General features: G+C 40.0%; 2 protein-coding genes across 2 annotated transcripts in view; both read left to right on the top strand.

Moving 5' to 3' along the window:
• Positions 1-24979, top strand: part of LOC126260817 (uncharacterized) — a 955955-nt gene that overhangs the window by 884734 nt on the left and 46242 nt on the right. The window contains exon 11 of the mRNA XM_049958191.1: positions 17460-17580. Coding sequence (XP_049814148.1) covers positions 17460-17580 — 121 coding nt within the window. The remainder of the gene's footprint in view (positions 1-17459; positions 17581-24979) is intronic.
• Positions 10513-12618, top strand: LOC126260816 (uncharacterized). Its single transcript, XM_049958189.1, has one exon. The coding sequence runs from the start codon at positions 10818-10820 to the stop codon at positions 12522-12524; it is 1707 nt and encodes a 568-aa protein (XP_049814146.1). The 5' UTR covers positions 10513-10817; the 3' UTR covers positions 12525-12618.

The raw sequence follows: 24979 nt of genomic DNA, 5'->3' as shown, positions 1-24979 counted from the left end.
AGTTTTTGGTATTATGCAGAACAGCAACAGTACCAAAATAACTCCTAGAACTTGTAGTCCGAAATTTTTTGTTCTTTTATTGATATATATTAACAATACCAAGAGGAAAGTGAGGTGTATAGAGGCATAAAAAGCTGTGCACACACTATATCTGTCATACACATCAACCAAGGAAATTGGTAAAACATGGTAGGCCCGTGTTGTCAGTCTATAATTTACCAAAGAATTACATTCATTTACTGATATGTTCAATGCCAAAATTTACAATCCCTAACACCATAAGAAGCTGAACTCAAGCATTTCAGTAGATCATCAATGTGTTTCTTCCAATTCAATCTCTTATTAATACACACACCCAAAAATTTTGAAACAAATATCTGTTCAAAGTCTATATTTATTAATTGTGTTATGCCATATACTGTACAGAACTGTATATACTGGGTTTATCAAAATTTAATGAGAGTCAATTTGTAGAGAGCTGCTTAATAATTTCCTGCATGACATTATTTACAATTTCCACTGCTAATTCTTGTTTATGAGTGTGATTACCATACTTTTACATAGAGCACAAAGAATTAGCTTTGCAGCTTTGTGAATACAGAATGGCAAGTGATTAATATATACACTGAAGAAAAAACAAATTATAACACCAGGAAGGAGTTGGGCGACATAAAAGAAACTTCAAAAGCATGTTTCTACATCTGCATGATTATTTCTATTCAAATTTCACACTGGTTGCATATGATTGGCACTAGTAGCACCACCATGAGGATGCAGATCACGTATGCTTTAAATATGTGCTGTAACTCGTGAGCACCAATTACCTTTGAGACTGGTCATGGTGAATTGATATTAGTCAAGAATGCCTTTAAAGCGACAAAGACACCAATATCAGCACCTCACTGAGTCTGAACAAGGTCGTGTAATAGAGCTACAAGAATCTGAATATTATTTCTGCAAGATTGCGGAAAGACTTGGCAGGTATGTAGCTGCTGTACATGATTGCTGGCAGTGGTGTTTATGAGAATGTATGGTAACAGAAAAACTGGGCTTCAGAAGGTCACTACTTCCGAGATGGAAGAACATCATTTTCAGCATATGGCTCTGCTGCATTTCACTGTATCTGCAGCAGCAGTATGAGTAGCAGCTGGCACCACATCGATACAACAAACAGTTACAAATCAGTTACTTCAAGAACAGCTCTGAGCCAGACACCCTATAACGTGCATTCCACCGACACCGAACCACTGTCACTTGCAACTTCAGTGGTGTTAAGCGAGAATCATTGGAGGATGGGTGAAGGTCTATCGTGTTTTTTGATGAAAGTTGGTTCTGCCTCAGTGTAAGCTATGTGGCTGTGTGTTGGGTAGGAGGAGGTCAATTGAGGGTCTGTAACCAACCTGTAAACCGCGGGACTGCTGCGGTCGCAGGTTCGAATCCTGCCTCGGGCATGGGTGTGTGTGATGTCCTTAGGTTAGTTAGGTTTAAGTAGTTCTAAGTTCTAGGGGACTTATGACCTAAGATGTTGAGTCCCATAGTGCTCAGAGCCATTTGAACCAACCAACCTGTATGCATTCTAAATACACTCTATGTACACCTTGAGTTATGGCCTGGAGTGCAATTTTGTATAACAGCAGGAGCATGCCCATGGTTACTCCATGCATCCTGACCGCAAATTTATGCTTCGGTCTAGTGATTTGACCTGTTGTACTGCCATTCAGGAACAACATTCCAAGGGGTGTTTGCCAACAGGATAATGCTCGCCCACACACTACTATTGTAACCCAACATGCTCTACAGAATGTCAACATGTTGCCTTGTCCTGATCGATCAGCAAATCTGTCTCCAGTCGAGCACATATGGGATGTCATCAGGCGACAACTCTAGTATCACCCACAAAGAGTAATAACCGTCCCTGCATTGACCGAAAAGTGTCAGTAGTACAATCTCTGGATAAATCCAGGGATAGCTAACCAAGGAATAGGCTAACCACAGATTAACTTGGAGTGCACGTTGTATGCTGCCATTTTATTCCCTGGTTAGTTATTTCCCAAATAGTGTTCCTGTCCTGTTAAGTTGACAACTACTGAAGAGCACTCTGGGTATATTCACATATGTCATTTTATATTTACTTAATTGTCTGCAGAAATATTGTGTCAGGCGTGAGTGATAAGCATTCCAGATTGCAAAACTATTCGCTAGAGGATATTTTGAGGCTGGTAGTAACTGGTAGGTATTCGGGGTAGGTATTAAAATCCATGGAGAAGAAATAAAAACTTTGAGGTTCGCCGATGACATTGTAATTCTGTCAGAGACAGCAAAGGACTTGGAAGAGCAGTTGAATGGAATGGACAGTGTCTTGAAAGGTGGATATAAGATGAACATCAACAAAAGCAAAACGAGGATAATGGAATGTAGTCGAATTAAGTCAGGTGATGCTGAGGGAATTAGATTAGGAAATGAGACACTTAAAGTAGTAAAGGAGTTTTGCTATTTGGGGAGCAAAATAACTGATGATGGTCGAAGTAGAGAGGTTATAAAATGTAGACTGGCAATGGCAAGGAAAGCGTTTCTGAAGAAGAAAAATTTGTTAACATCGAGTATAGATTTAAGTGTCAGGAGGTCGTTTCTGAAAGTATTTGTATGGAGTGTAGCCGTGTATGGAAGTGATGAATAGTTTAGACAAGAAGAAAATAGAAGGTTTTGAAATGTGGTGCTACAGAAGAATGCTGAAGATTAGATGGATAGATCACATAACTAATGAGGAGGTATTGAATAGGATTGGGGAGAAGAGGAGTTTGTGGCACAACTTGACTAGAAGAAGGGATCGGTTGGTAGGACATGTTCTGAGGCACCAAGGGATCACCAATTTAGTACTGGAGGGCAGTGTGGAGGGTAAAAATCATAGAGGGAGACCAAGAGATGAATACACTAAGCAGATTCAGAAGGGTGTAGGCTGCAGTAGGTACTGGGAGATGAAGAAGCTTGCACAGGATAGAGTAGCATGGAGAGCTGCATCAAACCAGTCTCAGGACTGAAGACCACAACAGCAACAACAACAGTAACTGTAAATGAGTTCAAGAGTGTAATAAAACACAAAAAATGTTGCAGTCTCATTCAGTGAAAATATTAGTGCAAAACATTTAACTAAATTGTTAGGATACTTGTACATATAACAAAATAATGATGCCTCCACATAGTACCTTTTTTGTATTCAGCTTTGCACATGCATGCAAATTTCCAACAGCACAACTATGCACATGCATTTGTGCATGCTTAATTTCCTGGAAATGGAGGCTGTATGCAAAGTGCATTGCTACCCACCTGCAGTGAGAATCTTTTGCACTTTTTAGCAGACGATGGGTAGCTGATGCCCATGTCCATTTGATTGTGTAATGTTTTGAGGTTATGCTATGAAGCGAATTATGTGCAATAATGTCTGCTGACTCTGAAGAAAGTGTACTTGGTTTATAGATGTTTACAAAGAAGAAAATCTTATGAGTGCCCCTTCTGAATATTTTTTTGAATAAAAGTTCAAGATCTGTTGCCATGATTGTTACATTTTATATAAAAGGTTTCCGATTATATTCTTGTAAAGAATGAGATACCATAAGTTTAGAAAGAAAAAACTGAGAATAATAAGCCCAAAATTAATGAAAAGTGCAAGCTTGTATGAAAACTGTGCACGAATATTCATGCTATGGTGACTTAAAAGCATAATAACTGGAGATCCTGATATTTGAACAAAAAAAGTAATGGGGTATGTTTAACTCTTCAAAAAATTACGAAAAATTGAAATGAAGTACATTGATGATGCAATAAATACAAAATGAAAAATACAATCTGCATTCTCATTGATTCTGGCATCTATGAAATTCCCAAATTTGTCAAGTGTGATGATGTTGATCTACATATCATCTTTCATGACTAAAGCTATGTAAATAAGTAAAATATAGCTGAAGCATTGGAGGTTAATTAACTTACATGTAACGACTAAGAACCTCACTTCGATATTTCTCAGTTTCAGGAATAATCACTGAAATGCTTTATTTTGAAATGAGAAATGAATAGTTCAAACTGGTACATAAGGTGCCATTTACTAGTTAACGAAATTTTATTGCCTGCCTAACTGCTACAGTTTCCCAAGCAGAAAGTCTAAAATATCACTGTGGCCTCCTTTGAAATTTGCAAAAGAAACATTGTCAACACTTCATATTTCTCACACCTCTGTTATTTAGATAGTTCTTTACCTACAGTTGCTTTTGTGTTTTCTTTTTCTGTCACCTTTTCATTACAATAAATGCAACAGAAGCTCCCAAGCAAAGAAGGGAATTCATAGCAGACTGTTTGCACCCTGAGGCAATGTGGGAATGCCCATGCGTACATGCGTTCTTTCCAAATTTTTGTGCATACCCCTTTATTCCAATGCATCTGTGATTGCACGAGAACATGGGAGACATCATGTGGAAATTAGTTAAAGGATCAGGTATTTGTTGTTTGACGAGTAAGAGATCTTGAATCGAGCAACACGTGGTTCTTTGCCACTTTCAAACCTGTCATACTGATGGCTGGCTTACTGCCATGCCCATGCACTAAGACCAAACTGTAGACACTGTAGACATGGGTAATGGTAATTAAATACACATAATCATATGTATTTAGTGAACAACACATTTATTCACAGCAATATATATATACACCAAAAAGTTATAATAATTACACTGAAATGTCCAAGTGGGTGATCATGTGAACATGGTGATTGGCTCGACCACTGATACCATAGGGCATACACTCCTCAGTGATTGAGTGCACAGTACAGACTCGTTGCCACAGAAGACAATGGATGCATGTCCAGCTGAATGTGGAAATGTTCTCTCATCTCATGGATGCCATTTAATTCACAGGTGTGGAAAACGTAGCAAACAAGTGGCAGCTGTCCAATTTGCATGCGCAATGGTGGGGAGCATGCGCAGTGCTCAACCCATGTGGACCATGGCTAGGGATGCCACAGAATGATGCAGCCGCCCATTGAGTAACAGCAGCTGACTTGCGCTGATGTTGCTCTTTGTGTCCTCTGTGCCCGTCTGCACTGCATCATTGCTGTGCTTTGGCCTAACTGTAGTCTTGCAGGGGTGTGCATGCAGACGAATGTTAGCCCATTGACTGTGTCATCTACGATTGCTGTGCTGCTGCCCAAGGCTGCCACATAGATACTCCCTTGAGGAGTAGAGCTCAGTAGGCGCAACAGGCAAAAATATTCCATCTGTGGCCAACGTACGTTTGTGCTTCACATGCTTGTGGTGACATCCATACAAGTGCAGTGGCAGCAGTGCATGAAAAGTCATGTGTGACACCACGAGTGGCTGGTGGGATGCACAGCAGTGTGTGTTCCTGTGTGGCCTCCTAAAACAACAGTACCCAGAGGTGGTACGCAGGAACTGTCTGTAGCAATGAGTGGCTGCACACTAGTGTGCCCGGAGAACACTGATGCACAAACAAACCCTGGTTTACTGCTATGAAGGATAAGAAATGAAGCGTTGGTGAGGATGTGCTGTTCATAACACTGAATTCATATGCAAAAATCAAACAAGGCAAAATCCAGGATGGAATGTAACAATACCAGAGAATGAAAGTTGCTACTCACCATATAGCAGAGATGCGGAGTCGCGATAGGCACAACAAAAAGATTCACATAATTATGGCTTTCAGCCATTAAGGCCTTTGTCAGCAGTAGACACACACGACAACACACTCGTGCAAAAACATCTTGCACACTCGTCTACAGTCTCAGAGAGCTAAAACCAGCTCTCTGCAAGTTGCGTTTGCATGAGTGTGTGTATGTGTGTGTGTATGTGTGTCTACTGCTGACAAAGGCCTTAATGACTGAAAGCTATAATTGTGTGAATCTTTTTGTTATGCTTATCACGACTCAGCATCTCCACTATATGGTAAGTAGCAACTTTCCTTCTCTGGTATTGTTGAATTCATATGCAACTAAACAAGGTATCATTAACTGTGAGATAAAACTAAATGTAACATTCACAGAGACATAATGTTCATAAAATGCTTTTGTTTTTGCTTGACAAAGTTGGTGCGGAAGCATGACATGGCACTTGATCTGCGGCCAGTGCTCACAGCAGTGGAGACTACGGAAAGTTTAACGCACATGAGTGTGGTGTCATTAGGGCTCAAATGTGGCTTCCGTAACTGTGGCGGTGTCTGGAGCTCAATGGGGACTCGATGAGGGAACCAGCATGGGACTCAATCCAGCCTCGACACCTGACATGATGGAGGCACAGAGATGTGATGGTGATTTCGGGAGCTGCAGCAGCCAAACAGTCACTGAGATGAGTAGCAGTGTCTGGAACTTGACTGGTGATTTGTTGTCAGCTGGTGAGGGGCCCATCTGAGACAGGGTCTCAATTGCAGGCAGCAGGCAGTGTGCACGCTGGCTGCTGCCATTATGATGCAGCACAGGAGTTTGAAGTGAACACTGCAGCCGACGCACGTGACATAATCCGCTGGCCACTGCGTTGGTGCTGGAAGGAGTGCATGTGTAGGGCATGGTCTGGGTGGCTGTCTGTGTGGGGTGCGGGTAGGTTGGGGCACATGTGGCTGCTTGGTGATAGATGGCAGCATGCTTGAGTCACCGACAATGGCTGGGGTAGGCACTGCCTGGCTGGTTGCTTGTGGAGTGTCATCTGTTACTAAGTCCTCCACTGGGTGGAAGAAGTGCACAATGTGGGCTCTGTGTAGATGTACACTGGTTTGACCCTACCGACCAAAATTTTAGCTGTCCTACCATTACACTCAATCTCCAAAGTCTTCTCACTGCGGGTTTTCACAGGGTGCAGTCCTGAGGAGGGCAGTCAAAGTGGTGGCTATACAGTGTCTGTTTGCAGCATTGCATGCATGCAGTGCTGTAAGTCTGCGTGGACAAAGCCTTAGCCAGTGCCATGTTGCATTACTGGGTGTGGTCGGAGGCTAATCATGTGACTGCACAGATATTCTGCTAGTGGGGAGGCCGAGGTGCCATGTGAGGGCAGTACTTCCTCCATGGATTCTCAGGGGATGGTGAGCGACTGACCGTAAACGAGGTGAGACACTGACCTCTTCTTTCGGTGTCACTCACAGACCAAGGGTATGAGCAGTAGTGCTTCCACCTGGGCAGTGTCTTGGCATATCAGGGACACCTTCAGCATCCGATGAAGCTGACTGACAGAAGCTTGTCATGTAGTGAAGTTGCATGCCACACAGTCAGGTGATGTGTCTGAACAGCACGTAGTCGAACTGGCAGCCACAATCCATAGTTACACGGTTGGGGTAGCCGAAGTGTGCCACCCAGGTGTCCACAAGGGCAGTAGCAGCCATCTCAGCAGTGATGTCCACTATGTGTGTTGCCTCTGGCTAGTGGGTGAAGCATTCCACCATTCTAAGGAGGTAGTGTTTGCCTTGGGACAGAGGAAGTTGGTCGACTATGTCTGTGTGGACATGACTGAAGCAGCTTCTCATGTCAGGGTAGGTGCTGATGAGCACGTGGGTGTGTCTCCCGACTTCGGCGCACTGGCCCACACAGTCACTTGCCCACTGACAACAATCCTTCTTGAGCCTGGGCCAGATGAAACATGCCACCATGAGTGACACTGTGGTGTCTGCACTGGTTGCGATAATCCATGGACAGAGTTGAAAGTGCTGCGCCGGAATTTTTTTGGGAGAAACAGGTGATGCATGCCTGTTGTAACGTAACACCAAATCTTCCATGAGAAGCCGGGGATGGGCACCAGTTGTAGGCTGCTGGAGGAATCATGTCCAGTTCTCTGTTGCCCTCCTATTCTTGTGTGATGTCTTTGATATTCACCGGGAAGGAGAGGACTGCATAATCATGGGACAAGCCGTCAGTGATGACATTGTCCATCCTGAAGATGTGACAGATGACACACGTACTCCAACTGCTGTTCTTGGTGGGTTGAATGCTTGGTTTGTTGGTCCAGAAAGTGTGTGTTATAGGTTTATGGTCAGTGAAGAAAATGAAGGTGCGGGGTACTACTGACGAACGGAAGTGTTTCACTGCCTGATACACGGTGAGCGGTTCAGGGTCGTATGTGCTCCAAGAGTGCACCACTGCTGACAACTTTGGTGAGAAGAAGCCGAGTGGCTGCCTTCAGTGCATTGTTGAAGTGCTGTGCTGATAGTGGTCTGGCTGGCAACCAGGCCAACAGCTAACTCTGCATTATATATTGGATGAGGATCAGTGCCGCTTCGGTGAGACACTGTTTAGTCACAGTAAAACTTTTCTCCATTTTGTGAGTCCAGGTAATGGAAGCCCTTCCTTGTTGCACAGCAGTCAGGGGTTCGAGCACAAAGCAGCATTATGCACACGGTGCCAGTAGAAGTTGGCGTGTACATGGTGCCAGTAGAAGTTGGTGTGGCATGTTCAGGATCACCTGAACTTTGTCCAGCAGAGGTGTGGATCTGGTAGGGGTGATTAGGTGACTGATAACATCAATATCACTAACCCAGATTACACATTTCAATCGAATGATCACTGTTCCAGCCTCACTGAGGCGCTAGAAAACCATAGTTAGGTGACTGCTGTGTAGTTCGGACATCTTTGAGAACATGAGGATGCCGTCCAGGTATGCTAAGCAGCATGGTAACCCTCACAATATGCTATCCAGGAAATACTGACAAGTCTGGGCAGCATTCCTAAGGCCAACCCTCATGAACATTCTCTCAAGGACCTCGAAGGGAATGGTAATCATAATTTTTCTATGTCCTCAGGTGCCATGGGGATCTGTATGTATGCTTTCGTGCAATCGTTTTTACTAAACACAGTTGCACTTGCCAAGGTATAGTTGAAGTCCAGCTACTGTGACACTCGATTTCTGTCTGGCACTGTGTTCGAATTTAGCATGTGGTAGTCCCTGCATGGGCGCTGTGAATTGTCCTTTTTGGGCATCAAATGTAAGGCAGAAGACCATGAGCTATCTTCAGACTCATTGTAGTGTCAATCAACTGGGCATTTGCGATATCTGCAAGCAACTGGTAGTGTCTGAGGAAATCTGTACCCAGGATCAGCTCGTTGACATCGGCCATGGTGAGCCTCCATGTGAATGTGCAGTGCGGTCCAAGATCCACATTCTGATGATGAGTGCTGTATGTTTTTATGGTCGAATTGTTTGCTGCAGTGAGGCACAGTGTTTCGGACTTCCCATGATTTTTTCACACGGTTCTGGGAAAAAAATCAATAAATTCTACTCATTGTCTACCAGGTACCTCATGCCCCCACTTCGTTCTGCCACAAACAGACACTTCAGTATAACACTGCAGCCAATAGCATCTAGGTCCAGTCACAGCTGGCGATTGGATACGATCTAGGAGCGCAGTACTTAGTCACTTCACTGCCGAAACGGGTGTGATATCATCAGACCTGTCTGGACTCTGCTCTGATGTCAGTGGGGTACCATTAGAGCAGCTGGTTCTGAGGTGCCAGCCGCGTGAGCCACACTGCCCATAGCCTGGTCTGTTTCTGCTGTGATGCCTGCTGCTCTCTTGCCGTGAGCGCGTCAGCCAGTCGACCTGTGTGCTGAGTGCTGCCAGCTGGGCGACCAAGTTGTGCATGAGCTGCTGAAGGTCAGTGTCCATTGCTGGGGCTAGGAAATGCATGTGCCATCATGGAATGAAGGTAGCTGGTGGGTGTAAGGACATGTAGTTGGCTGCGGAAGCTGTGTTTGGAGCCATTGCCTATGGTACCTATCTCCATGTTGCCAAGTAATAGTTAGCGTATAGTAATGCCAGAAGGAACAATAAAACCTATTACCTTGAGGGAACAACTGTGTTTTGAGATGGATCATTTAATAAAATATGTCTCTGGCTGGAGGAGACAGAAAGAGGAGAGTTCTGAAGGTAATTACAAGATAACGATAGACAGGCAAACTTTCACAGAGTTTTGTCAAAACTGTCTGTTTTGGAGATATCCTATGGACGCATGTCATCAGAAACTATTAGTAGCAATGAAAACATGAATTTTTTATTACACTTGTTGCGTATGACTTCACGCATATTTGTTTCGAAATTGCAGTAGAAAATTCTAGGTCCCTGTAGATTCTTCCTTTTGCCAGGAATATTAACACCACCGTCAGCTCCTCATTTCTTCGGGTTTTTTTTTTTTTTCGAGGAGCTATGAGAGTTAAAAGATAATTATGTTTCAATTAAATCCATTACACCAGCCGTCAGGTTCGCCATGCATCTTGCGGAGTAAATTTATGTGCGAAAACTGTCTCTGCTTAAACGGCTACTGTCTAGATAATTTTGACCAGTTTTTCTTTCTTTTTTTGTAATACAAGCTGAAAACACAAGCTGTAATAATATTTCCTCCTTTGAGAATTTCTGATTAAATGTGGTTGCGAGATCGTAATCGTTTGCTGCTGATATCATTTTTCCACGCCGACAGATGGCGGGCGAGCAGTACATTGGAATGTTATGTCGTGTGAACGCACATGTGCAGCGGTTTCTTTCATGCTCAGACATTTGCGCAGTTATTTGAGCAGAGAGTTCGTTGCGTGTAAAAGGTCTTGCGTTCGTAGACGCAAGTGATTTGGAATATTTTTTTAAGATCTTTGAATATTTTGATTTAGCGCGAGATATATAATTTGTATGTGGCGACTTTCTTGTTGATATTTACGTGCGTTAACGAAAATGATATGAAACTGTGAATTCGTTGTATTATGTTGCGAGATGTCGTAACCTCCCAAAGGGAAAATGACGCCAATAATGTAATTCATAATTCACGGGCGCCTGTCAGTGATGTATAGTGGATGACAACCGTCGTTAAAACACTCATAAACAAAATGTTAGGTGTTGAGGAGTTTGTACCATTGTCATATTGCCCTATAGTTAAATGTTATGCAGTACTGAAAAGTATTCATTTAGAGGGTACTGGACCAATACCCGATGTTGTTGTGTGTACAGACACTGGACAAATCGTTGAATTTTTAGAAAAACGTGTTGTTGGAATCTTTGACTCTGAAAATACCAACGTAGAATACATAACGCCTTTTATAAAATACACACCTCCTCGTTTGTATTATATATTGAAATCAGCTGATAGTGTCATCGTAATTTCAAGAACAGGAAGACTTCAGCTGTACACAACATTTAAGAATGTTTATAAGATACAAGTGAGTGATTTTAAGGGTACTGGCACTCCACAGTTGGGGATATGGCAGAAAATTGAATTAGGAAACAGTGAACCCTCAGTGGTGACAGACTTTTCGGAAGAGACTGTTGAGCAAGATGCGTCCACATCCAGTGAATTTTATAATTTATGTAGCAGCATGCTTCAGGAATTGGCCATAAAAGTCAAAGAAGCACAAGTAAGGCTTAAGGAAAAGCAGCAGTTCAGAACAAAGTTGTATTACATTGCATCGAATACTAATTTTGCTGAGGAGTCTGAAACAGAAACAAGTCTGGTGTCTCAGGTGGGACAGAAATGTGGGTATGTAGACAGCAAAAACCATGAACTGGACACTTTGGTAGTTACAAACACTTGGCATTACGTTCATAATGACAAGTGGATTGTTGGTGCATGTGTCAACAACACCAGTGAAAGATGTATCACTGATATTAATTTGGTTTTCAGTAATAGTTGGAAGCAACCGGTAACATATAGCTCTTTTGTCATGAATTTTGAGATCAGAAAGGTTGAAACCCAACCTGGAAAACTTCTCAAATTAAGCAAGCCAGTGAATCCCATGAATCAGTGGAAAAGGATTTCTGAATTGCCAGCACATGAACAGGCCTGCATTGCAGGTGTTTTACCACTGCCGAAGTTTGTTGAACAGAAGAAATTTGAGATATCTGGAACCATAAAATATTCAGTGAAGGATCTACCATCAGTAGATTATCAAACTACTCTTCCTAATTACCAGTTGAATGTCTTAGATGTTGTTTCTGGTAATCTGGCTCCCTTTTCTTGCAGTAGTGGGAAGGATTTGGATACCCTAGCTGTGAGATTAGCCAGTGAACATGTGTCACTTGTCCTCAGTAACTGCTGTGCAGAGGTGAAGAAGACTATAGTGAAAGATCTCTCTTTTGAAGAAAAATCGCACGGTATTCTGTGGAACAGTGGTAAACATAATTCTGAACTTCATGGAACAATGTTGTTAGTAAGTGGGACAGTTGGTCAGACTACGTATCTTCATGTATATGCAAGAGATGTTTCCCAGGTCATCTTACTAGTGCACTGTTTGTATAGTGTGTTAACAGTGCATACAACAATTGAGCTGCTGATACCTAAGGGGACAATAAAACCTATGGCTTTGTGGGAAGCACTGTGTTCTGAGATGGATTATCTTATTAAAAATATCTGCAGTTGGGGGAGACAGAAAGAGGATAGTTCTGAAGGAAACTACAAGATTATAATAGACAGACAAGCTTACACAGAGTTTATGTCAAAACTATCTGTCCTGGAACAATCCACAGATGCATGTCATCAGAAACTTCTGGCAGCAATGAAAACATGAATGTAAATTATATCTCCATCTTGAGTGCCTGTATAAACCTAAGATTCCTAGAGTGTGATTATTTCATTTGATGAGTGTTGAAGTGGAAAAATAGTATATTTATTATTTTCATGTATTATACTGTAATAAAATGTTTTCTATTGACTTGCGAAAAAGTGATTATTTGCTGGAATACAGTCCAGAGGTCTAATCCCATGTCAGTTCCCAGAATTTTTTTTTTTTTTCTACTGCTTCATCGTATGCCTTTGGCAGTGTCTGTGCAAAATGCTGAGTTGTTGAGGGCGAGGAGTAAAACAATCACATAGCTGCGGTATTTGAGATACAGTACAATATAACTGTCACTTTATTCGATGAAAAGTCTGCAGTGGATCATACTATTTGTTAGAGGAAGAGTATATGAAGAAATTCCAGTAACAACAGAAAATTAAGCTAACAGGATTCACAATGCATTGAGGGTATCATTTATGTACAATGTATTAAGGCCTACATAAAAACAGTTACAAAGTTGGAATAAATTTATGAAGTGTCAATTTGAAAGCCTAGATTTTCATTTCATTTAGTTTGTTTCTTTTTTTTTTGGGGGGGGGGGTGGAGGTGGTGTCACAAATTGGCCTGATACTAGATTCCATAACGGAATTTCGATATTTAAGTCTGTATTAGAACAGGAATGTAATGACTAATATTGTGAACTACCTTTTATGCAGGGCATTCATTTCAAAAAAATTATCAGATCTTATTACAGTGTCGACACCATATAACTTTGAGATGAGAAACTGTATTGTCGTCATAGGTTTTGAAAATAGGAATGAGTTGTGGCTTCAGGCTGGCAAATAGCTTCTGCCCATTTTCCCTAACTTACTGCTTTGTTTTATGCATTCCAACTTCAAAAAGTTTTGACAGTGTTTTTGCTCCACAGCACATGAGACGAATGTAATAATTGTAAAGGGCATCTTAAAATGATATTCTGTCATGTGTGAATGCTTTCTTGGTCCTTTTCTTAATGTACTCATAATATAGTTTCAAATATTTCCAGTCACAGTTTGTCTCTGTGTTCTGTGAATTAAAGTCAACAACTGCTTTCCATTCCTTTTCTTTGTTGGCTCTAGTAACTTCATCAGGTTTCTCTCTTCCTATTGTGTCTTAATACTGACCCAGTACAGTGCCCAGCATTTTAACAGTGTGTTTCATGCTAATGTAGTCCAACACCAAACCACCTTCAGTAAATCCACATTCAGTGATATATAATAGAGCAGAGTCCTCAATGGAGTTTAATTTCTGAACTGTGGTCAGAATCAAATTCCATTCAGTGCCATTTATACAATTGGCCCTTGGTGTCAGGATAAGTCCAGTGGTGTGTGTCAGCTGAAAAACCAGAATGGGCACATTACTGGAGGGAGCTCACTGGCATGTTCCTCCTCTGGCATTCATGAATTCAAAATTCTCGTTTCACTCTGTGTGCCTTGTTCCTAGCTTCTGAGAAGCACTATTTCCATTCCTTCTGTACATTAGATGCACAGCATTTTCCTAATAAAGGTTCCTATGCCCCAAGTCAAAGAGAGCTGAATGGAAAATCATCATTTACATTATGTGTACCAGTAATTCCTGTCTGAAAGAAAGTGCAGAGCACAAGTTACAGGATTCTTCCAAGCAATGCCATTACAACAGAACCACTGTTCATTGAGTGCTTATAAAATATAGTTCAGGCCTGAAGAGCTGTGTTTTTATTACAAGATGTTAACAAAGTACCACTTTTTATCTGTATGAACATTTTTGTAGATTCCTCAGTGCCTAAGTCTTGTCGTCATTTATACACACCTTTTCTGCTGTAGATCCCAAATAAGAATTTTACATCTGTTGCATAAACAACTCCTCAGTATGTGTATATGTCAAGTATATTGACCAATTTCTTCATAAACAATAATTGTGGCTGATAAAATATCTTTTCAATAGTGGCCTCATAGTCATTGTCAGTTGATGCCGCTGTCGTAGAGAAAAAAAGACCTATTTACACAAACACAGTATGCGACTATGTCTGTCCCTCTCCCAGACCATAGTGGAGCAACAGATATGCAATTACCTACTGCCTTATCTCTTCTGTTAAACTGAGATTTGCTGATTGCTGAAAATAAAAGTTACTGGAGTGCAAACTGTGCAGCTCATACGAGAGACATACATAGAAGATTTCATCTACACTCAGTGATCTACATCTGGATGAAAATGTTAGACGGAAAAGGCACATACTTTTTTTTTTCTTTATCATCGTTTAAGGGTTCATTTTGAATCATTTAACTGTAAACTGGATACAAGACAAATTTGATAAACTGTTTGCAAACAGTGAAGTGTAATTTCCAAATGTAAATATGACAGGCAAATAGAAAACGAATCAAAATTAATGCAGTTTTCCTTGCAGGTGGGATTTGCCATTGCTCTAAATTCACTTTGCAGTTTGAGACTCTAGTGTGCTCGCAGTTCATGTAGGAAAAGGCAGACGGTGGCTGTTGGTATTTCTTCCTATAATAGAACAATGGGATACTGATTCTCAGTTTCTTAAGTCTTTTAGCATGTTGATAGCTAATCTAAATAATAGTAAAGGGGATAAAAACAGGGCTTTACAAAATGCAATGCAGCTGATGTAATAGGCTGGCCTGGTGACTGACCGACTGAATGTGCTGGGAAATCGACAGGATGGTGAGGCTTATCAACACAGCTGAATTGGCCCGACGGCTTGCGATCAGTTGCGCAGTACAACAACCCAGCCAAGTTGGTTTGTGCTCAATACGGGGTACCATGAGAAACATAGGGTGGTCTGAAACCTGAACTGTACATTACTCTAATGCAGGAACAGCATACACAGTTGTAGGGAAGCAGAGTATTATTGCTGATGTTATAAACACTGAGGCTTCATACTGTATTTTGTCTCTAAAGGAAGTTGCTCTTGGTATTCACCTTGCTTCCTGTCTTGAGTCAATGCTGTTCAGTGTTGGAGATCTGTCCAAGGTTACTCCAAAATATTTCAAGTAGAAGATAGGTTGTAGGACCTACTGACTCCCAGATATGTTCAGTGTTCTATTTGCTTCGCAGGTTTGCAGCTGATAGGTGCACACTGGGTCCTTTTATAAGTTAAGCTTCAAGATGTTCTTACTGTACTAACTTGACACCCCATCTAGAATGCTTTTTATTTTCTCTTTGAAGTTCCATTCTTGTGCAGCTATGACTGTATCATTTGCATAAGAAAACTGATCTACATTCAATTAGTTCACTCATTCACTTGTCTTCTGTAGATCCCATCAAAGAGAACCTTCAAGGATATGGACAGCAACTCATAAGAAACTTGTTCTGTGGGCTGTATAAACAATAAATTATCACTATTTATCCTTATGATAGCTGAATGATACCCAGTAAATTAGATGTAAAATTGCTACATTGAAAAAGGCTGCTGCTTCTTCAGTTGTATCATTCTGTTAATAAGCTGTTCATTTGCTTAGACATTATGTAAGTCTAGAGTGAGCATAAGAAAAGTGGCAATCATTCTGACTGTATCTGTGGAGAAAAATAAAAATTATGAAATAAACTTATTAATCATTTATTGCATTACTGAACATGGCTCACAAGTCTGCAACGGGGGAAATATTGGACTGTCTCATTTAAAGGAAGACTCAATTGAATAAGAATAAAATACAAAAAGAAAGGCTACTAACATGAAAGGAAAGGAAGCACAGGACCAATGAACTCTTTAATGGTGGTTTTAATTATTATTTTTTTATTATTTTGGCTTTGAAATTATTATTTAATTTTACATTATTCTGGGTTTGGCTAATTGAATCTTCATTTAAATCAAGAAAAATTACATAGGCCTACTTGAAAAATCATGTAAAAATATTTTTTAAATATTGAAATTTAATTACCACCATCATGGTCCATATTTTTTAGCTAGGCTCCTCTACTGGGATTGTCTGTTGGCAAATATAATTTTGGGATGTATTCACGCCTAAAAGGCATTGGACTTCATTTTGTGAAAAGTGAAATTTTTGATGCAGGTTCTGTTCTGAAAGTAAACCAAACATATTGCCCTGATTGGTGCTGTTAATACGCGATCATTCACTAACAGACATCCCCACACAAAGTAAGCCACATTTAATTATCAAATTTATGAAAAAAGCTGAGGGAAAAAAGGTATGATTAGTCATAATAACAAACACAATGAAATTAAATGTTTATTATTATGCAAAATGAGCACAAATAACAAAATCTCTTCATAACATTGAGCAAGCAATAATTTTTTGACTGTACCAGACAATGGCTGACCAGGAAGAGAGAGAACAAAAGGTTGTGAGTTCTTCGCTTAAAATTACATTGATAATACAATTATAGTGACATTAATTTCATTGTAATCACAGTGTCTATTGAGCAGTGATAAAATCGTCACGGTGCTACTGCGTGAAAACGCACAGTCACAAAATCTGCTAACACTTGAGGAACATTACAACATAAGTATGATGAAATGAAGAAGACAGGAATGCAGACCATACAAATGGACACAGCACAGCAGAACATAAAGTTGTACTATATTTTGGCACATCCCTAAGATCCTGTTATAGATGTATGAATGAGATACAGTAGGAAGAATAAGGCAACTGCCCGATATTAACAGAGTCATGAGGTATATTTGACGCAGAAATATTACAGATACTATCTGTTTGTAATTACAGCATCTGTAAAAACTAAATTTCTGGATTAACATGCCCTTTCTGGTAACTATTTATTTTTACATTGGTTTCCTTTAATTACTCAACCATGATTCTTCAGTTCTAAAATCAAGACACATCTTTAGTGTAGTGCAAGTTCGAAACATTTGCTAAACAGGCTTATGTAATGCATTTAACCTTTGTATTATCTATTTATAATGAAAATATAATTACTTTCAAATAATTGCAGAGATGGCTGAGAAGAGGCACAGCCCACAAGTTCCTGCAAAAATACGAAGACATCGAAGAAATCGCCGCAGGCATCGAGCTCATAGAAGCAGAATTCCGTTTCCAAGAGCAACTGCTCAGGGGTAAGCAAATAAAGCCAAAAGTAGAACATTCTTTGTGTGAAGGGCATAAAGTCACAGATAATCAACAGAAATACACAGTAGTCAAGCAGCTCCTTGTAATAAAAAAAAGTAGTAATTCACATATATAGACATCAACATACTTACACATCTAGTGTGACAAAGGTGGGACTGGTAGTTGGCCATAACCTTACAGTAGGAACTATCCTGGCATTTGCCTGAAGTAATTTAGGCAAACCACAGCGAACCTACATCAGGATGCCCAACTGAAGACTGGAGCCTCCTCCCACCCGAATACAAGACCACTCTGTTTAAAACAGTGCTATCTCAGTGAGTTTACCCCTGGTGTACAATACTCTATTACAAATAAGTTACTAATGTAAGTATATATATTTCTTATATTTGGTAATAAGCTGTCCCAGAAAAAAAAGGAGGAGGTGAAGGAAAATCGTAGTGTGAAACTGTTTTGTACAATGATAGGTATTTCTTCCACCTACTGGTCATAGTTTTTGGTTTGAGGAATCTGTGATAGGTTATAGTTAACAGAGAGGCAAATGCAGCTGTGGATTGGGTATAGAATCTGATAGGGATTCCACTGGGCCCTGGAGCTTTGTTCAGTTTTAATGATTTTAGCTGTTTCTCAACACCACTGGCACTAATATCTAATTCACTCAGCTTTTCAGTGGTATGAGAATTAAACTTGGGCAATACTTCTGTGTTTTCCTTTGTAAAGGAACTTTTGAAAACAGAGTTAAGCATTCCTGCATTTGCTTTGATACCCTCAATTTCAGTTCCTGTATCATCCATGAGCAACTGGATACTAGCTGTGGTGCCACTAACAGCCTTTACATGTGACAAGAATTTCTTTGGCTTTAGGAAAGATCATCTGACAGTATTCTGCTACAATAGTCATTGTAGGCATCACATATTGCTCTCTTGACGGCCAGAACATGTTTCATTCAGCGTCTATCTATCTATAGCCATATGCTCTGTTTTATACCTATTAACATATGTTTTTCTAGAACTTTCTCTACAGTGTCCATAAACCTTGGAGGATCTCTCCCTACTGGGTACATATGTCTGGTACATTGTCAATTTTCTTTTAAACTGAGCCATAGTTTCTCTACATGCTTGTCTCCTGAGCTAAAAGTTCCAAGTTTCTCTGTCTAGTTTTATGAGCATATAAATCTTCCTGCTTGTTTTAATTCCATTTGTGTTTTTGTATTCACAGTTTCTATAACTGCCTCTTGGTCTCTGATACCAGTTTCAATGTGGACTCCCTCAAAGAGATCAGGTCTGTTTGTTGCCATTAGGCCTAATATATTCCCATTGTGAGTGGGGATATGAACTATCTCTTTTAGGCAGCTTCAGAGAAGGCATTTAGTAATGTTGCACAGGATGTCTTGTCATGACCACTAACAAAACTATAATTATCCCAACTGATTGGGATAATTACAGTTTCCTCCAATGATTGCAATATCATTAGCGAGCTTAGGTACAAATACTCTGAGGGTTTTTTTCTAAAGTTTTTGGTTACATTACGAGAAGAATCTGGTAGTCAGTAGAGGCACTCTATTATAATTTTTTGCTCATCCTTGATATGGAGTCTTGCCGAAACAAACTCAGTTTCTGTGTTGGTGAATTTGAGTTTCTCATCTACTGTCCACTTCAGGCATTAATCAGCTTTCTGTGCTTAATATTATGCGAGCCCCAGTGCTTTTTAGGAGCACTTCAAACTGCAGCACTTTGTTGTGAATGCTTCAGTAGTTAATCACTGGTACACTGATACTCTCTATCTGTGGGCGGTATTTCTTTGGGGTTCTCACAGCTATCATCACGTGGATTGGATGGAGCATCACCTAATCTAAAAAAAAATCTTGTGTCCACCGTTCACACAGCCTGTTACTTAAGTAGCTATCTCTGATGTATAGTGCACACCTGACCTATTTATGGAGACCCTGCAACTCTCAGCCCTATGGCACAAGTCTAAGAAGTCACAGCCTAGCTTGTTGTAGAACACTTGGGTGTCTCTGGTTCAAGGCTTCCTCTTGACTGAGAATCAGGGAGCAATGGTCTGGTCTGGGGCATTGCTGCAGATTGTGAGCTTTGTTGAAACTCCACAAGCAAGGCTGATATTATTCTTGGTATTATCAGATCAGATTGTGCCACTCTTTGAATGATGACAAGTCCTGTATGAAACCTTACGTTGAAGGTGTAAATGCAGAGGTTCATGAGTTACTCGACAGATTGGAGCGATCATCATGAGTGTGAGTGATGCATTGCCCCCCACACAGTTGCACCATCAAATGCTTGGTCTAAATCTGAATGTTTCTGGTGAGAGGTTACTTGCACAGCTAGTTTCCAGAAGCATTCATTGTAACCTTAACAGTAACTGCCCACTCCTTGTGATTTCTAACATTTTCTGAAAGACAAAAGTGTAGAATAATTACAGACACAGTTACAAAAATAAATGAAAAAACAGTACAGAAGTTAAAAATCAAAATATATTTGGACTTTTCCATCAAAACATAAAAAGCTTGTTCAATAAGAAAAATGAGCTTTTCCCCTCAATACAAGACAGTGAAAAATCTAAGTGTATTTCTTTGGATGTGCTACGCATAACAGAACATCATCTGGAAATCACAGCCATTGAATAGATGCACCTGTATGGACACAACTTCGTATCACATCACTGTAGCTGTAAGATGAGAAAAGGGGGAGTGTCCACATGCACAAAAAGAAGAAGAAAGTCCTGGGTAATAGATCTCAATGAATACTGCATTATACACTTATTTAAGTGCTATACTTCAGTAATAGACTTGGAAACATACAAGATAGCAATTCTGAAAATCTGTAGCTGTGGTTGTCAAATTTTTTTGTTGAAGAAGCTATACTGACATTGTGAGTCAGCAGCTCGGGCTACATATGTACTGATCTTATTATTGATTGGCAAGATACATAAAGTAACATGTTGCGAGCCCCTAATAGGCCACTTATAGTAAGGGCACAATAAGTTGGCTGCCAGCCCTTAAGTACTGATCGTTTAAAGTCAGTACAATTCAGAACACTTTGTGTCAACTGTTCTGTTTCAAATCGCTCCCACCCTCAATGACTGCAAAGTTGTGGCACTGTAACTGCTTGACAAAATGATGTTTTGTTATGTGTATGCCAGTAATTGTACTCACATTTAAATGCATTATGTGATACGAGACACAATAACAAATGTCAACTGAATATTTTGAATGCCATTTTTCTTCTACTCATTGCATTGTATTAAAATAGCCTTAATTTAATTTCATATGCCTTGCTACAAATTTGTGCAGCAACTGAAGCTGACACGTTTACATGTCCATGTTAACTCAGTGTCAAAATTTATAACATAGCAGCGGATTAGTACAAGTTAAGTCGCCATGACTACCACTAGGTTATCATTCAGGATGAGTGGCAATAAACAGAAGGTGTACACTGGCAACACAGTATCCTGTTGCATAGCACGCTGTACAACCTGACAGCCATGAGCTCACTTCCTGTTTCACCCCACATGCCGTCTGGATTCTACCACCAGACACTAGCTTCTCAGAATTCCAAACATGGGAACTGGCATTACAACATGTCTTTGATTCTTACTATCCACCTGGTCTTAATTTATGTTAATTTCTTCTCAGTAACTATTGCTTTCTTGACCCCCTTTTAGTTTTGTATATCATTTATTTTCTGTCCTATATTTCTCTGCTCCCCTCCTCTACCATCTTTCTGCTCTTATTGACTCTTGCACAGTGTTCTGTAAGTGATCTCTGCCTTGCTTACTACCCGATCTTCCAGTTCCAAGCTCTCAGGTTTTCAAATCTCATCTGGTGCTGTTTCTCATCCCATCCAGTAAGTCTCCACTGACCTGCAGTTCTTTGCAGCTTTTCCAAGCTCTCCTCTTTTCCTTAACCTTGCCATTCCTCTTTCTTGATCCTTCTTCCTTCCCCTTCAATCCTTCTGCCAGAAGAAGGGGCCACTGGCTCTGAAAGCTTGGGAATTCCTTTACCTTTATATGTGTGTGTCCCCATGTCACCATTTGGCAAGTAGATTTTTTACCTGTTCAGTTACACTATATACATATAAATATACATACATACTTATAAAATGAATGGATGTTTATGTATGTGTTGGTGTACAAGTTCCACGTCCCCTGCTAAACCCATGGATCAATTAGAACCAAACTTGGTACACGTAACAGTTATTGTCTGGAAAGAAATACTGCGGGGATAAGAGGATGAGGAGATGGACAGACAGAAGGGGGCGTGGGGGTGAGGAGAAGATAGACAGAGGGGGAGGGGGGGATGTGGAGGAAGCAGGTGGAAGAGGGACAGAGTGTGATGAAGCAGGTGGAAGTGGGGAGTGAGAAATAGATGGAAGAAGGGAGATTAGGAAGGGAGATTTTTTTTCCTGAAACCTTAGCTAGCGTCTGCCATTATGGATTTAGCTGACTTGGAATACTTTCAAAAAATAGGAAGTCCAATTTGTGCTGTTCAGACCATCAACCAGGTCATGAGAATGAGGACTGCAGTGTGCAAATATTCTTACAGACATGTTTTGAGACCAAAAATCATGCCATACTGCTGAATACCACAGATAAATTTAACATCTTCACTGAAGTCGTATGAGGTAAAATATTACATTTCTGAATTCATACATATGTGTGTGTAATATATGTGGTTCATGCATATGCAGGTGAAGCCGCAGGTAGAAAGCTAGTATTATTATAAAATGTGGCTGAGATACACAGTTCCCACAGCTGCTTGATTTGGGCTACATGTTGCCCACAGGCTGCAGTTTGACAACCACTGATCTATAGGCTGCCAATAGGAAATATTTTAAAATTCATCAAGCAATTAGAGGGATACTAATAACACTTAGTAGAAATAGCTGTGATGTGATTGTATGCAGAGATTTCAACATATATTTCATCTTGGATAGTTTTGAATGAATAATTTTGGCCTAGAATTAATGATGTCAAACATTTGGTTGACCCCACAGTAACATTCACAACAATACTAGAAGGGCATAGTACAACAGTGTCTACACTGAATAAAATCTTCTTGGTTTTCAAGCTGCATCACTTCGAATAAAATTCTCAAGCTTTCCATGGCCATCCCTGCCATTGTCATCAGGTGTAAATGGTTGACAAATGAGCCAAGACTCTCAAGTTTTCAAACAATATTTTGTGTCTGTTTTCAAAGCAGTGCTCAGCTATGGCCGACTTGTCGAGCTCCCTTTGTTCAATATGTCATTTGTGCTCAGTACAACAATCTGCAACTGTGTGAATTGTCTGACCTGTATAGATGCTGCTGCATTCGCATGGGACACAATATACTCTGGGCATAGCTCTTCATGAGCAGTATTATAGAACCAGTCACACATGTTATTTGTAAGCAATCTCTTGGTTGCACTTACCCAGTATTATACCAATAAACCAAGGTCTACCACCTGCTTTACCCATGATTGAACCTATGTGATAATTCCGTTTCATATCCCTACGAAGTGTTATACCTAGCTACATATTTGTATAAGCTGGCCGATTCCAGTAGTGATTCATTGATATTATAGTCACAGAATACTAGTGTTTTTCATTTTGTGAAGTGCAAAATTTTACATTTATGAACATAAAAACAAGTTACCAGTCTTTAGATACAGAAAAAATCATCTTGGTGGCACAAGTTATGTTTATTTAATCTTCACATGTGACACATTTCACCTGATCTAGGCACTGTCAGACAATCTGGGGAAGTTACAAATTGACATAAGTATAAATTGCTATTAAAGATAATAATAAATACAAATTAAAAATAACATAAGGAAGACATAAATCAATTGGAGTAAGAGCACAGGGCCATATTTGTGTTTCAGGGGGTGGTGAGAGGTATAAATTTCAATTCCTAAAATATTGCACCATTGTTACCGAATAAAAACTCTTGTGACCGTGGTGTCAAATGTAATTGAAAGTCCCATAGAAAAGAGAGGTAACAGACAGGTAGTCACAGTCGATACTTCATTACATCACCGATAAAATTCTTCCTACTGACATGCAAGGCTTCAGATGTGATTAAAACTGCCAAAGAATTGCAAGGAAACAGCCAGATAGCCACGGTAAATGCTTCTTTATATCACATAGAAGCAACACAAAAAAATGCAATGACAGTAGGAAAAAGGAAGTTACTAAGGCGTACACTGGGTACCTAACTTAAACAAATATGTAAAATCAGCGACCGGAAAAACTCACAGGTGCAAAATACTCCCATATAATGGCTAGGCCAAATTCACCTTTTTGGAAAATGAATGGGCACTAATAATAACAGAAAACCATCTGAAAAGTTTTTACTAAAATATGAAGCAATGAAGTCATAAGCGACTTAAACCGGAAAACTGACTGTATTGATGATAACTTACTCATGAAGAATCCATCCCATGGACACAAATATGATCTTTTTATAAAGTTTTGAGTACCCAATGTCATTCCAGCAACTAGACTGCCAAGCAACGCCCCATGGAGCTTCAGTGAGGAAAGGCTCACTAGGTGGTGAGCCAAACTGTAACTAGCTGATTTCTAAAGCTTAAATAAAATATTCAGTAAGTAATATAGGTGGCAAGCAAAATTTAAAGGGATGAGTCAGCGTAGAATCCTGTTTGCTGAACATGTTACTATCTCAAAAGCATGCATTCAGCCAGTAATAATTGACATGTTAAACAAAGGCTTAAAGTATCAATTGACGTCACATTTAGATAATACGGCGGCTACCACTTTCCCCACTGATGTAATATTGGCCTTAGGTAAAGCCTCAATTGGAAAAGAAATTTTAATTTGTATTTATTATTGTCTTTAATAGCAATTTATACTTACGTCAATTTGTAACTTCCCCAGATTATCTTACAATGCCTAGATCAGGTGAAATGTGTCACATGTGAAGATTAAATAAATCTATCCTGTCCAATTTCATTTGGTACCCATATGATCATACATTGGACGATAAGCTTAGGTGTGCTACGAAGTCAAATGCTTTTAGGAAATCAAGAAATACTGCATCTCCCTGACTGCCCAGATCCAAAGCTTTAGTTGAGGCATGGGTCAAAAACAATAACTTGACATTAAATTTTACAAAAACAGAAATTGTTCATTTTACCACAAAACAATCTGCACAGTCTATAAGTGAAATAAGGTATATGGACAAAAAATTAGAGACTGCAGACTGTGTCAAATTCCTTGGCGTGTTAGTCAATAAAAACCTGTTATGGAGTCGCCATGTGGACAACATACTGGGTCAACTGAATAGCCTTGTATATATTATGAATATCTTGTATAGTATTACTGATTTAGCTGTAAGAAAAACTGTATATAATGCATATTTTGTTTCAGTCA

Source organism: Schistocerca nitens, chromosome 5, assembly GCF_023898315.1.
Source record: "Schistocerca nitens isolate TAMUIC-IGC-003100 chromosome 5, iqSchNite1.1, whole genome shotgun sequence".
NCBI classification, from domain to species: Eukaryota; Metazoa; Arthropoda; class Insecta; order Orthoptera; family Acrididae; genus Schistocerca; species Schistocerca nitens.
Note: the sequence above shows the minus strand (reverse complement) of the source record. Positions and strands in the feature narration are given on the sequence as shown.

Coding starts and splice junctions, on each gene's coding strand:
- LOC126260816 (XM_049958189.1), top strand. CDS start 10,818: ATGACAACCGTCGTTAAAACACTCATAAACAAAATGTTAGGTGTTGAG.